The sequence below is a fragment of the Haliotis cracherodii genome, unplaced genomic scaffold (assembly GCF_022045235.1).
Source record: "Haliotis cracherodii isolate W230 unplaced genomic scaffold, xgHalCrac1.p SCAF_24, whole genome shotgun sequence".
NCBI classification, from domain to species: domain Eukaryota; kingdom Metazoa; phylum Mollusca; class Gastropoda; order Lepetellida; family Haliotidae; genus Haliotis; species Haliotis cracherodii.
The window spans coordinates 8013304-8029054 of record NW_027266280.1 but is presented as its reverse complement, the minus strand read 5'-3'; the positions used below and the strand labels follow the sequence as shown (position 1 = coordinate 8029054).

The window sequence follows — 15751 nt, the reverse complement described above, 5'->3', positions numbered from 1 at the left end:
ATGCCTCTTTAAGCCTGGCAGCATCAGCAGCAAGATGTGGTAATTAGTATTATGTGCTATTATTAATTATTACACAGTAATCAGTCACAGCGGTAGCTGGCACTTGTCGATGACGACGGCTATGGTTGCTCCGTTTGCCGTCAACACAGCTGTGACGGAAATTATTGAAATATACTTACTGTAATATACGCTATAAACCTGTTGGGTATTCCCTTCTCCGCTCTCAAAATGTAAGTATGATTTTTCATTTAATTTTTAAAGCATTTAAACAATACCTTGTTTGACCTTTCTAATTTATATATCCCGCCTTGGAAATTTTACAATTAACAGTTTTACATTTCACATAGACAAAGATTAACCCCCAAAAGACGTGTATTATCAGCTTATGGAAGTGATAAGGATGTGAGTTGTAAAGAGCTTCTGAGGTGTATTTCTTGCATCTCTGTTACTGTATTGTCGACCAAAGTATATCGCTCTCTATTGTGTGTACTTCGAGGTGTATTGTTGGTGAATCTTAAAGTTTACTGTTCGGTAATGACCTCTGTGGACGTTTCAGTAGCCTTATGGATGTGCGCAGATAAAAAAAAAATTTCAGAACTATTTGTGGTATTGTTTGATAGGACTATGTATATATGACATGTCTCGATTGGTCATTTATTTCTCCCTGCCAACCGACTCGATAAGAGAACCTTGAACGGTGGTCTGTAAATAATAGACACTAGACCAGTCAATCCAGTGATTGACATCATAAGGATCGATCTACGCAATTGAGATACGATGACATGCATCAACCAAGTCCCGTTTGTCGCCTCTTACGATAAGCCTGGGTTGTCGCAGATGATGCTAGGGGTTGATAAACACCAGGCTATACCACGGAGCAGCTTAGATACCACGGGAGATTACGGAATGACTACTTCAGGCTTTTCTCTATGTAAGAACTAGAAGGACAATAGGTCTCCAGTACCTCAGACTTGAACCACGGGCTGAAAAAGATAATTATGCTTCAGACTGTTGAAAACAGAAATTGCCTGCCGCACAAATTACATCGTTCCAAGGTGCGTGTTTTTTTTAAAAAAAGATCAGGCTTATAGATTTATTAAATACAAAAATATCTGTTTTGTAGCTGTAGGTGAAGAAATATCTAATCATGGTACCTGTTGGTTCAATACGTGGTAGACATGTGGATGACATTTCCAAATTTGACGCATCAGTCACAAAAGGAAAACCCTAGTCACACTAGAGGCGGAATGTCGTGGGAACGATTTTTTTCGTTTATTCCTGGATATTCGAAGTGCATTCTAAGACTTCTGACTGCATTCCAAATATTTGGGCCCATTCTTGTGGCCGGCCCGAATGTTTTGCTCATGCTCAAAATGTGAATTCGAAGTGGAGAAATATCGAACGGCATCCGAAGTGTATTCTAACTGCACTCTGACTGCGTTCTAAATATTCTTAAGGCATTTCAACAGCATTCGAAACATTCTGATCGCATTCGAGGGAGAATCGAAACGCAAAGCCACTTCAAATCCTGCCAGAATGTCCCAAATGCGCCTCGAATGAGTCGGGATGCACCTCGAATGCATCTAGATTGCTGCCGGAATCTTATTTCGGTGGCATTCTTGAAACACCCGGGAAAATTCGTGTAACATTCTAAGTACATTCTAAGTATTCGAGCTGCATTGAGTCTGAATTCTTTGACGTCCGAATCACATTCGGTGGCCATTCCGAGAGCATTCTGATTGCATTCGAGGTGAATTCGGCATTCTTACAAAGCTTGGTCAATTTTAAATTCCATCCCGAATGTGGCACGAATTTTGAAAATTCTTCATTCCGACTGTTTCTGCTTGATTCTTGATGATTCCGAGTAAGTGTGACGGGGGTAAAATGTCCGATACAATTCCCCATTTCCACTTGTACCATATTTCCGTGTGTTTTTTTCCAGGTGAATAGTTGACTTGCCTTTGCATGTGTTTTGGACGGGCACCACGCTCACGGTTTCGCACCTGGTATCATCACTACTTGATAGTAATTCATAAACACATGCTCATGATATAGTCAGAATCTTACAATCGACTTTCGAGATTTCTTATGAATACAAAAAGGGTTTGTCTCTTTTATTCACAGCAGAATCTGCACTATTCTGACTTTATCCAGATGTCCGGGAATAGATCCCACACAAACCAGGGGTTGATAGCATAAACAACAATCGTCACGGAACATGCACAATTTGACCATTGATATTCCCATTTGTCAACAGTGAACGTAGTTTTGTCCAATTTGCAGTATTGCATTCATGTCGATCTCTGTTTGACTAATTTGTGGCATTAATTATTAATCTGACAAATTACCATTACACGTAATTAACCCACGCACGATGTAATCACTTAGCTTGAGGTCATGTACGGGGAGCCAGCAGTGAAGCTGAATGTATCAGACATGGTTGGTTTATGGCGAGGGTCTCCAAACAAGAAAAGGGTTATACATGTTCATTATGCAACAAATAACATGCACTACGGGGCCAACTGGTCTCAAACATTTCATTTACATTCTGGGGTATCGAATTCATTTTCGATTTTCTTCACTCAGTCACTAAGATATTTCCGGAGAGGCCAAGGACAAACAAATAAACAGATCAGGGTAAATACTGGTACCTGTACATCTCAATAGCATTTCTGTTATTAATTAGGAACTGTGCTCCTTACTTAGAAAAAGGGGGCACGGATGGCCCAGTCGTCTAAGGCGCCGCGGTTCGCTGTGCAGAGTTGCGTCCCTTGGGCACGCCAGAAACCTATGATTGTGGGTTCGAATCCCGGTTCGCCCCGATTATGTTTCTTGGTTTGTCAGCACCATACCCGTACTCGTGGGTTTCACCGAAGTGATAAACGTCTGAGACCTACATCACTTCAGGCTTTCTTCCCACATTAAGCTGACACGCGGTGATATAACTGGAATAATGTTAAAAGCGGCGTTAAACCCAACTCACTCACTGTGAACTTAGAAATAGTGTAAAACAGCTTACTGTTCCTGTCAGGAGATGTGAAGTCAAGACTGTTGCATTGAACGAGATTTGCCTGACTTCACGTGCATTACTTTGGCACCAAGGAAGGGTCAAGGCAGCATTACAAGAGTAGGGGGGGAACACATTACACACAGTTACATTAGTTTGTCTGTCAGTTGAAACACCTTTAGTCTGCTGGTGGAATCACCTTTAGTGTGTCGATTGAAGACAATTAAGTCTGTCGTTTGAAGGAACTTTAGTTTCTTGGTTGATGTCACATTATTCTGTCAATGAAGCAGCACGTGTGTCGATTGAAGCACCTTTAGTATGTTGATTGAAGACAATTAAGTCTGTCGTTTGAAGGAACTTTTTCTTGGTTGATGTCACATTATTCTGTCAATGAAGCAGCTTTAGTTGGTAATTCAAGCACGTGTGTCGATTGAAGCACCTTTAGTATGTTGGTTGAAGCCAGCTTATTCTGTTACCTGAAGCATCTCCAGTGTGTTGATTGAAGCACCTTCGTGTTTCGACTGAAGCAACTTTAGTATGTTGGTTGAAGCCAGCTTATTCTGTCACCTGAAGCATCTCCAGTGTGTTGATTGAAGCACCTTCGTGTTTCGACTGAAGCAACTTTAGTATGTTGGTTGAAGCCAGCTTATTCTGTCACCTGAAGCATCTCCAGTGTGTTGATTGAAGCACCTTTAGTATGTTTGCTGAAGTAACCTTATTCTGTCAGTTGAAACACATTTCGTCTGTCTATTAAAGAACTTACAGTCTGTTGATTGAAGCACTTCGGTCTGTTGTTTGAAGCACCATTAGTCTGTTGTTTGAAGGACTTTTAGTCAGTCGGTTGATGCACCTTTACTCTGTTGTTTGAAGCAATTTTAGTATGTCGGTTGACGCACCTTCAGTCTGTTGATTGAATCACCTTTAGTCTGTCGCTTGAATCACTTTTAGTCTTTTGATTGAAGCACCTTTAGCCTGTCGCTTGAAGCACCTTAGTATGTAGCTTGAATCACCTTTAGTCTATCATCTGAGGTAGAAGCATCATTAATTTGTCGGTTCAAGAACCTTTAAAACACCACTAGCAGGAGCACCGTCACTCTGACAGTTGGAACACCGGTAGTCCTTTTGTTAAACAACCATAAATCTTTCTTGTGCAGTACCAGTAAACGTGCTGCTCATTTAATCTATCATTTGAAGTATCGTTTATAGTCTGTTGGTCACTGTTCCCCGTGGCGTGTCATAAACCTCTCCGAGAGCACCTTGCAGATGAAGCACATTTAGTTTTTGGATGAATCACCGTTATTCTGTCATTATTTCTCCCCCAAAAGCTCATTTAGTCTGTTTGTTAAAGCACCTTTAATGTGTCCGTTGAAGAACTTTTAGCGCAGAAGCACCCCAAATATGCCGTATTTCGCACCATTAATTTGAAGGTTGATATACCTTTAGTCGAAAGGAGGTGCCAGTTGAAAAAGCCATTGTTAACAGCGGATATTGTCTGAAGACTCGTTGTCAAATGACACGCAGAGATGAAGGTGTTTAATGCATGTGCATCATCATGCATCGTTCATGGGTGAGGCTCAGATCGGTGGTGAGGTTGAGGTGAAATGGGGTTAAACGTCGCGTCTAAGATTATTACACTTATATAGCGACGTGCATGCACGTGTATGTGTGTGTGTGTCTGCTTGTATTAGTCCGGACTGATGCCGATTTATAGTGCTAGCTAGTGTTATAGTGTGCCATGCCACAGTTTAACATGAATACCCCACTCAGACACAGTATACTGACTCCGAGCCGACCAGTCCTTGTTTTAGCCCCTTAATGCCGAGTGCCAGACAGGGTAACAACAAGTACCGTTTTTTAACGTCTTTTGGTATGACGCGGCTGGGGATCGAACCCCGGACCTTCCGCTCTCCTGGCGGACACTCTACCACTAGACCACGTAGGCGGCCCGGCTCAGATCGGTATTTTCTATATAGACACTGAGGGGCAAAAGAAACTATACCGAGGTTTTTTTATGAAATCAAAAAAAATTTAACGCTGTTGTTAAATTTGATTATGTCTTTTGAACCGTCATTCATTCCCGCAACAGTTAGTAAAACGTTATCTGTGGCTGGGTTATTGTGTACAAACATAAAATAGTTCAATGGAAACTGGGGCATAATTTGTAGACACATGACCCCAAATGGTGTCAATCAGTGCCGAAATATGTTTTAAATCAATTTATATTTTAAAACTTAAAACATGTAGACGCATTCTTTGTGTACTGACTAAGAACCAACCAGTTATTTTCGATTCAAAATAAAACACATGATAAAATCAACTGAGAGGAATGGTTTCTTTTGTTCCTCAGTTTACTATTATACTAAGAAGTGAGAAAGTAGCTAGCTTTCAGCAATATCCTAATCGTATCACGACAGGGACACCTAGAATGGGGAAAAGAACCCGGTGTTTGACCTGAAGAGCAAGTTTAAACCCCACCACCCACTTACAGGTAAATGGTCCCCGTGAAGATCCGGGTAGAATAGGTCTTAAGCAACCCATACTTGCCGTAAAAGGTGACTGTGCCTGTCGTAAAAGGCGACTAACGGGATCGGGTGGTCAGGCTCGCTGACTTGGTTGATGCATGTCATCGTATCCCAATTGCGTGGATCGATGCTCATGATGTCAATCACTGGGTTGTCTGTACAAGACTCGATAATTTACAGACCGCCGTCATATAGTTGGAATATTGCGGAGTGCGGCGTTGAACAACAAACAAAACAGGTAAGTGGATGACGGTTGATATGCATTTATACCACAATGATGCACACGACCATTGGAGACATATCTCTGTATCTTCAGATCCACACAAGATGCTGATGTCCCTGTCTACCAGTCTGCTTCTGCTGGTGAGCGCCGTGACCTCCACCCCTCTCCCGTCACAGCCCTCCCGTCAGTTACAGACCAAGTCACAGACCCCGTCGGAGACAACCGAACCGACACCAACCACCCACGCCCCCAAACACGCGGGAGAAGGGTCCCAGGCTGACACGAAAGGTATGATGTCATTACATAAACGAGATGAAGAAAGTACTGTTGAAGCAACAACCACTGTTTCAGGAGAGACAACTACTGCTGAAACTGTAGAAGGGGAGACAACCACCGTTGAGACTACCGTAGACGAGGGGATAACTACCGTTGGTACAACAGTTGAAGGGGAGACAACTACTGTTGGAACAACAGTTGAAGGGGAGACAACTACTGTCGGAACAACAGTGGAAGGGGAGACAACCGCTGTTGGAACAACAGTAGAAGAGGAGACAACTACTGTTGGAACAACAGTAGAAGAGGAGACAACTACTGTCGGAACAACAGTGGAAGGGGAGACAACCGCTGTTGGAACAACAGCAGCAGGGAGGGAAACCACTGTTGGAATAACAGTAGAAGGGGAGACAACCATTGTTGGAACAATAGCAGAAGGGGGGACAACCGCTGTTGGAACAACAGAAGAAGGGGCGACAACAACTGTTGGAACAGCAGTTGAAGGGGAGACAACTACTGTCGGAACAACTGTGGAAGGGGAGACAACCGCTGTTGGAACTACAGTTTCAGGGCACACAACTGCAACGATTCCTGACACAACACCATCTCCTGTTTCTATCAGTGCCCAGACACTTCCATCGAGCGACAACGACAATGTCAAGTTAGCGCCAACAGCAGGCAGCCATCTTGTTGCCACATACCAAGTAAATGTCAATATTGCCCCCGTAGGCGGGCCTTCATCCATTCACAAACAGACTGAAGCCCCACCAACAGAAGCTCCCTCCAAACCAACTTTCGCACCGTCAAAAGAAAAAACCGTAGCATCCACTCAAGCCATAACCAGGAGTGCACAAACATTGTCTACTACTTCAGATTCCAAATCCAAATCCTCAATAACTCAAGCATCTTCAACGTCCTCGACATCTCCTAAATCCTCAACTTCTCCAAAGTCGCAAACATTGTCATCATCATTAACTTCTCCATCAGAACCTTCAACGTCCAAAGCATCCTCAACATCGGCAGGAGAACCAATATCAACAACAGCAGAAACGACTGAGTCTGATACGACAATAGGCAATACAACTCACAAAGCGCAATCGTCTATAGCCCCGTCAGGAACTCCCCCTCCAAAGGTAAAAAAGAAAAAAGGAAAACCAACCCCCACACCTAAATCAAAGGGGGAACCGAAAGGCAAATCTCATTGGAAAGCAGGCAAAGGTAAACAGAACAATAAAGGTGGAGGGCCTAAGAAGTGGAAAAATAAACCTAAAGGGACTACAGCAGTACCTTCAACAACTCCATCGTCAACAGCAACATCGGAATCGTCACAAAACGAGAACACAACTTTGACTGGAAGTGACGTGACGACAGCTCAGTGGAAGGCACACGGCAAAGGCAAACAGAACATCAAAGGTGGAGGGCCTAAGAAGTGGAAAGCTACTCGTAAAGGGACGACAGCAGTACCTTCAACAACTTCATCGTCAACAGCAACATCGGAATCGTCACAAAACGAGGACACAACTTTGACTGGAAGTGACGTGACTACAGCTCAGTCGAAGGCACACGGCAAAGGCAAACAGAACATCAAAGGTGGAGGGCCTAAGAAGTGGAAAGCTACTCGTAAAGGGACGACAGCAGTACCTTCAACAACTTTATCGTCAACAGCAACATCGGAATCGTCACAAAACGAGAACACCACTTTGACTGGAAGTGACGTGACTACAGCTAAGTGGACGGCACACGGCAAAGGCAAACAGAACATCAAAGATGGGGGACCTAAGAAGTGGAAAGCTAAACCTAAAGGGACGACAGCGGTACCTTCAACAACTTCATCGTCAACAGCAACATCGGGATCGCCGCAAAACGAGAACACAACTTTGACTGGAAGTGACGTGACTACAGCTCAGTGGAAGGCACACGGCAAAGGCAAACATAACATCAATGATGGAGGGCCTAAGAAGTGGAAAGCTAAACCTAAAGGGACGACAGCAGTACCTTCAACAACTCCATCGTCAAGTGACGTGACCAAAGCAGTGACTCAAGGCTCCTCCAGTGAAGACATACCTAAAACGTGGACAGGTCCCAAACATCGTAGAACAACCCTGGAACCTGATACAACAACTGGTCCCTCCAATACAACGTCCTCCACTGTTGTTTATGGTCAAGGGGTTAAAAAGGGTCGTCCAAAGTCCCACACACATCGTTCAGGGAGACAGAAACATGCCACATCTTCTCACATGCCGGGACAAAGCAACTGGGAACCTTCTTCAGAACGTCCTTCGCTCGAGAGTAGCAGTGCACGTACTTCCGGTGACGTGGGCGAATACTGGAGCAACAGAGCTGGGAACGAGAAAGTCGATGTCACACAAGCCCCCTCAAGGTCATCTGAAAGACATGGCGGCACTGAAACTATCGACGAGAAGAAAACAGAGACAAAGTCAGACTTGTTTTATACCAACGAAGGACCGGTTAGCGAGGATACATCACTAAGCCCTGGACAGAAGCCCGATCTAGGTGATTACCTGGACGATCAGGACTTCACTAGGCGGTGGCCGATGTCTCGTAGGCTTCCATTGGACGACACTAAAGATGACGACACTTAATATTAACATCAGCTGAGCACTTTGTTAAAATTATAATCCTGGCGTCGAAAGTCATGTTTATTCAAATCTGTAATTAAGGACGCTACGCATACGCAAATGTTACCGGATATGCGTCATATTTGTGCCACATGTTTTGGCCGCTGCTTGCACGCAAACCAACAGTGGAACCAGTTTAGACCAGGACACCATCTCTATCAATCCTGTAGCAGAATATTGTGAATATCGTAAATGTAGGTCACTGTTTTGAATAGACATTATGCCGGAGAATACATGAATAAGGTTTTAATGTCAAATCTTTCGTTGTGTGGTTGTTACACATTAGCATCTAATAATTGTGTTTAACATAACCAGGTAATTAATCTTAGCCTTAATGTAGAAGTATATATTAGCATTTAAGGGTCCTGGTTTAGTGTTGCCTCGACGGGACATGGAGATAATTGTGCCTCGGCTGTCGGGACTCACTTTCGGACAGTGACAAGGTAAGGGCGGATTCAGGTCGAGACAGGGAGATCAACATCAGCCAGGTACAATTACTTCTCTATGTCCGGAGGCAGACAAAGGGAAGCAACTCTGTCTGTGTCACAGGCTATTTCGCCGTTAATTACCAAACATCCCCGCGATTCAGTCCGTAGAAACGAGGCACTTCCCCAGACAGCTTCCTGTTCATTTTCCTTCAGGAATTGTGTGTATTTAGCTTCTTCCGACATGTTTGTTTCAGTGAAACAGAGAGTTGCCTCCCTTTCTGGTTCCATTGTCGGTTAAGTATAGTAATATACAAAAAATACCTGTGACAACATCACTACTTGTTAAAAATAATTTCGCATATATTTATTTTTAAATAATTTTATATTTGCCAAAATTAATTTCTATTTCATACGTTTTTTTCATCTTCAACTTTTCAAGTGCTAATGACGTCGGTGTCTGTTGCAGATTCTACAGAGGTCACCATCAAGGCCGGTCACTACACAGTGTGAGTCAAACTCATGACCATTCAGCTGTTGATAAGTTTGCTGGCTTGCAGTGTATAGGGTTTCAGAAACGGCATAATGTATAGTATATTACCTGATCCGGTGATGCTAAAATGAACTTTCTGGCAAACTCTATCGTATTCAATGGAACTGATATCGCCAACCCAACATTGAGGCTGGTTTGTAACTCACATTCTGATTGGTCCGTTAGACTGAGGCTGGTTTGTAACTCACATTCTGATTGGTCCGTGAGACTGAGTAGCGTAACCAATCAAATTGGCTGATGAAATTCAAGGGCGGGTAATTTAAGATCGCAAGAAGCCCGGGAATTGATGTTGGTGATTGTGTCGGTGTACCGAAATGCGAGGGATAGAGATACAGAGGATGAGTAGATATGGAATATAATCTCACCGAAATAACAGCAGTGATTGCATGAGGGGTTACATGGGGACATTACGGCCACTTTCAATCAAATCATGCGATCCCTTATGTGTTCATAGTTAATACAAAGGGTATATTCCACCAAAACATTATTATACCCACGGTCAGGTGTTTTATGTAACCTTCACACCTTTTCTGTCCGCAGCACCGTCAGCCATGACATCCTCGACGTTATCGTCAACTTCTTCAACACAGTAGACGCGAATGAAGATGACGTCATCGATAGCTCTGAGATGACGGACCAATGGGAACAGCTGGATGGCGACAGTAAGTGTGTTTGTTGTTTAACGCCTCACGCGGGAATATTCCAGCTATACGACGGCGGTTTGTAAATAATCTAGTCTCGACCACACAATCCAGTGATTGACATCATGAGCATCGATTCACTCAATTGGGATACGATGACATGCATCAACCAAGTCAACCAAGTCAGCGAGTCTGACCACCCTATCCCATAAGTCGCCTTTTACGGCAAGCACGTCTGATCCATCCTTCGTTCCAGAAGTGATGTCACCATTTCTCTTTTCACTTAGCGCAGAATTCCTCTAGCTCGCTAGAGAACTTTGATTGGACGGTTATTTTAGCATCATGCAATTTGAATCGGGCTTATTGTTGAACTGGTCCAGAGTATTTATCTCTGAATAAATGAGGTGAGGTGAGGTGAAATGGGGTTTAACGTCGCGTCCAAGATTATTGCACTTACATAGCGACGTGCATGCACGTGTGTGTGTGTGTGTGTGTGTGTGTGTGTGTGTGTGGCTGGTTGTACTGGTCCGGACTGATGCCGATTTATAGTGCTAGCTCACTGAGAAACCATGCCGCAGTTTAACATGAATACCCCGCTCAGACACAGTATACTGACTCCGAGCCGACCAATCCTTGTTTTAGCCCCTTAATGCCGAGCGCCAGACAGGGTAACAACAAGTACCATCTTTTAACGTCTTTTGGTATGACGCGGCCGGGGATCAAACCCCGGACCTTCCTCTCTCCGGGCGTACGCTCTACCATTAGACCACGGAGGCGGTCTATCCTAGAATAGAGACATAATCGACATTGGTTATAAATCAGAAGAGAAAGGAGATGTGTAATATAATGGTTATTCGTTAGTGTGTTAATAGTTGCATTCCCTAATTGTATATGTATTCCGTGTGATGGTATGTACATTATACTTATCTAAAATAACAACTATCCCATGAATTAAAACCAATATCAACAAGATGCCATTGCAGGGTAGGAGTGGTTAGGTTAAAGGATTAGCTCGTCACGCCTCAAGTCCGGGTTCGTATTCCCCACAGGGGTACAATGTGTGAATATCATCTGTGATTTTGCTGGATGGTACTAAAAGCCCGTAAAATAATACTCACTCATTGTAGGTGACGGTGTCCTGAGCCAAGATGAAATCCACGGGAAGATGACGTGGTTCGAGCTTTACGCCATGGACGTCGACGGGGACGGTATCGCCACCAACATCGAGTTTGAGAAGGCCACCAAGTCACTGGATCTGGATGGTAGGCATCAATCCCACGTGGTAACGGAAGATAACAGTGCAATATAGTCATTAGATGCATAGGAACTATCGGCCATTATAATATAAACCTATGACCGTGGGTTCGAATCCCGGATCACCCCAATTATGTTTCTAGGTTTGTCAGCACCATACCCGTGCTCGTGGGTTTCACCGAAGTGGTAAACGTCCGAGGCCTGAATCACTTGGGGCTTTCCTCCCACATTAAGCTGACACGCCGCTATATAACTGGAATAATTTTAAAAGCGGCGTTACACCCAACTCCCTCACTCTGATTACATCCATTGGTTTGTTAGCACCATACCCGTGCTCGTGGGCTTTAACGGAGTGGTAAAAGTCTAAGACCAGCATAACTTTGGCTTTCTTCCCGTACTGATTGGTAGACATCACATTTGTATATTTCCAGTTCTTCGTCATCTTTCTTAGCAAAACCTGAAATATACGAAAATCTTCGAACAAACATAAATATATTTTTTCCGAAGCATAATCGTAAATTTATATATAATTGAAGCTGGGGTAATATCCTAAGTTTGTGTATGATATGTGAAATGAACATAATGCTTGTTATCATACCTCCATTTCAGAATGTTTGTTTGTTTGTTTACTTGTTGTTTGACGCCACACTCAGCAATATTCCAGCTATATGACGGCGGTCGGTAAATAATCAAGTCTGGATCAGACAATCTGGTAAATGACATCATGAGTAGTTGTGATCTGATTGGTCCACATGTTCTTGATAAAATACTATATCAATTCGCGGACACCGTTGACGATCAGTTACGGCGGGCACATGTTTAGATGTTATTGACGTTTCCCAATTAACACCGAAGCCCCAGAAAGATACCACACTGCCCCTATGGATGTGCCGTTGTTAATAGCCTATTTGCCATGCCAGTATTGTAAGGGTTCCCCATATGAGTTGGGCTAACAGTGCATGGGTTTTAACTTTTATTTAAAGCATGCAATTTAGCTAGATGATTATGGTCCTGTTGGTCTTTGCTGTAAACCGTACTTTGATCCGTATGACAATATTTCGTCTTGTGGTTTGAACTCAGAAGAATGTTGAACATTACGAAAAACTAATCCCTCTGCATCATCCCTACAGTGTAACCTCGTTAATCCGGAAGCGACGGGCAATGTTTAGGACGCCAATACATGTATTAATACACACAAGGAAACTACTTTGTACCAATGTTCGTTCATCCGGACATCTGTTAATCTGAACGAATTCACAGGAAAATGTACCGTCCGGATAATCGTGGTTTCGTTATATTGATCAATTCACAATAACTTTGACTGTTCTCCTCTACTGTTAATGTATGTTTAGTGCAACCTAAGTGTAGAGTTAAGTCCCTTGGGCGTATCAGGATCCAGTGATGTTGGGTTCTAATCCCAGTTTCGCCCTGGTTATTGTCCTTGTCAGCACCATGAACTGCTCGTGAGATTTAACTTAATGGTAAACGTCTACGACGTCGCTTTACTCGTTTTCCTTCTTTCTCATGGTTTTATAACTAAAATGTGTATCTTGAACCCTGTCTTCCTTTCTCGACGTCTTGTTTAGAATGTTGTTGTTGTTCTGGAAACTACAATGCAATCAAAAAACTTATTTCAAAAGACATATGGAAGAGAGATGCTTTCGAAATTGAGAGGGGATTATTCTTAATTTTTCCTCATTCACACTGCGGGGCATTATCTGTCTCTACACTGGAACAGTCATCACTCGGACACACGTCACTCGCTGTAACTTCCTATTTTGTGTGGTCTGTCACTTCGTAGTAGAAGTAAATGAACATATTTCTTCGTTGATGTGTTTCAGGAAACGGGAAGGTGGAGCTAAATGAGTTTATCGTCATGAATGCGTTGGTAAGTTAATGAATGACCGATAATCAGGTCTGGAGCGGCAAATGTCGAAAACGACTGTATCATTGATTATGTAAAATTGTATAGGTCATAGGAGATTATTCTATCGCAAAAACAACACATCATTCATTTTTTTAGTATGTTTCCCATGCACTGTGTTTACACATGTATTGCCAGTTTGTCTCCTCAAGGGACCGGCGGTATAGCCTATTGTTTAAAGCGTTCGCTCGTCAGACCGAAGGCCGGGTTTCGATTCCCCAAATGGGTACAATGAAGCCCATTTCTGCCGTTTTTCACCATGATAATAATGAAATATTGCTAAAACGGCGTAAAACAATACTCAATCACTTTTCTTCTCTAGGTGCGGAACCAGAACATGGACAAACACAACACTTACCGCCGCTAGAGGTCACTTCAGTCACTTCCGGTTACTTCCGCCATGATGCTACGACATGTTGTTTTTTAATTCTTTGTCTGTACGTCAACATCTGTTTCCTACTTGCTTCTGTTCTATCCACTATACTAGTTCTCCCTCCGTCTACCGATCCCCTCCTGACATTTCGCAATGTGCTTTCGTTCACCATCATGTCGGATGCCTGTCTCTAAGTTATCTCCCCTTATGCTGTATTTTATTATATACTACTCAAAACAAATTAAAGAACACCCAATCTAAAGGTTGTGTGTTGCAATACCCACCAGCGATGAAAGATAACCTTTAATCATAGGGAAAAAAATCGGTTGTTCTTTAACATCTTTTGAATAGCATAACGATGCTCCCTATGAGCCATTACAGTGATATAATGTATATATTTTATTTTATCGATTACAGTGCGCCAGCGCAGCATACCCAGGGAACCAGGCTGGAGAAATACTTATTTATGAGTTTGGTGAAGTTGCGTACTCTCTGTCAATTGAAACCCCTCCGATCTATAACTATGTACAGTGTTTTGTTGGAAAATACGTAAGATGGATGTCTATAAACGATTTTGATATTGACTTCCATAGTGTTTTCCCCGTTGTTTGTTTGTTTGTTTGTTTGTTTAACGCCGCACATATTCCAGCTATGACGGCGGTCTGTAAATGATCGAGTTTGGACCACATAATACAGTGATTGACATCATGGGCATCGATCTACGCAATTGGGATGCGATGACATGCATCAACCAAGTCAGCGAGCCTGACCACCGATTTCTCTAGTCGCCTCTTACGATAAGCATAGTCGCCTTTTACGGCAAACAGGGGTTGCGGAGGACCTATTCTACCCCGGATCTTTACGGTTGTTTTCCTATTATCAATTCCCACACTGCACTATCAACCTGGCCATAATTGACATAACTCCTAATTCCAGGATGTCTGCAACACACTTCCCTTCCTAAGACACTTGGCTTCAAATTTGTGCACTTATACTTTCGGGCCCAATGGCAGCTAATTTTTTTTTAACCGGTTTCGAACTCAATAAACAAATACATTTTTGTACGATCTCAAATATAAGTACTCGCATTCGAAGGCAGGTGTCTTAGGACATGAATCGTGTTGCATTTGTCGCTGGACCACGAAGCATACACTTTGCTGAAGATGCCATAATGCGGTGAAGATTTGGATCGGGGACCTTTCAGGAGGTGACTATGCTAATCGAAGAGGCGACTAACGGGATCGGGTGGTCCGGCTCGCTGACTTGGTTGATGCATGTCATCGCATACCAAGTGCGTGGATCAATGCTCATCATGTCAATCACTGGATTGTCTGATCCAGACTCGATTATTTACAGACCGCCCTTATATAGATGGAATATTGCTGAGTGCGGTGGTCAACAACAAACAAACAAACAAACCTTTTAGGAAAACACCATGAAACAGCCCGTAGCTCTGTGTAGCGGCAAGTCAATATCAAATTGTTTATAGGGAGCAGCACAGATATACGGTAACCGCAGCGAGATGGATACGCGTTCACTCACGTTAACACATGGCCTGCTTACGCAGTTAGTTACGGTCCATTGGCAGTCTTCTTGGGTTATCTGTGCGTTGCAGTTAGTCAGAATGTCTGTCAGGTCTTCATTTGGATGCACATAGTTTCAGTTGTTTCAGATAATGTAAGTGTTGTTTAATCCATGCTCTTCTGTTTATTCACCTGTCATGCCCAAAGGAACACTGGTCTCTTCAAAATGATGTACTGATGAACTGTGATATCTCAACTCCGTGTACAGCTCGCTTATATAAACACCTTTACATGATTCTCTTGCCATTTTATTATTTCTCATTAAGTCAAGAAAAGAAAATTGTAATACAGTTAACTACGGTTATAACGAACTCGAGGGGACCACTAATTTTAG

The 15751-nt window shown here is 43.0% G+C and overlaps 1 protein-coding gene across 1 annotated transcript; it reads left to right on the top strand.

Annotated features, from left to right (window-relative positions):
- Nucleotides 1-97: 97 nt before the first annotated feature.
- On the top strand, nucleotides 98-14116 carry LOC139472311 (mucin-22-like). The gene is made up of 7 exons (XM_071254757.1): nucleotides 98-230; nucleotides 5846-8539; nucleotides 9559-9598; nucleotides 10183-10304; nucleotides 11411-11545; nucleotides 13379-13425; nucleotides 13784-14116. Exons 2-7 carry the CDS (start codon nucleotides 5857-5859, stop codon nucleotides 13826-13828), a joined length of 3072 nt encoding a protein of 1023 aa, XP_071110858.1. The 5' UTR covers nucleotides 98-230; nucleotides 5846-5856; the 3' UTR covers nucleotides 13829-14116.
- Nucleotides 14117-15751: the final 1635 nt, after the last annotated feature.

What these genes read in the sequence shown, in the direction of transcription:
- LOC139472311 (XM_071254757.1), top strand. Translation starts at nt 5,857, where the DNA reads ATGCTGATGTCCCTGTCTACCAGTCTGCTTCTGCTGGTGAGCGCCGTG. An exon ending in TGGACAGAAGCCCGATCTAG is followed by an intron (nt 8,540 to 9,558) that starts GTGATTACCTGG and finishes TGTCTGTTGCAG; the next exon opens with ATTCTACAGAGGTCACCATC. An exon ending in AAGGCCGGTCACTACACAGT is followed by an intron (nt 9,599 to 10,182) that starts GTGAGTCAAACT and finishes TTCTGTCCGCAG; the next exon opens with CACCGTCAGCCATGACATCC.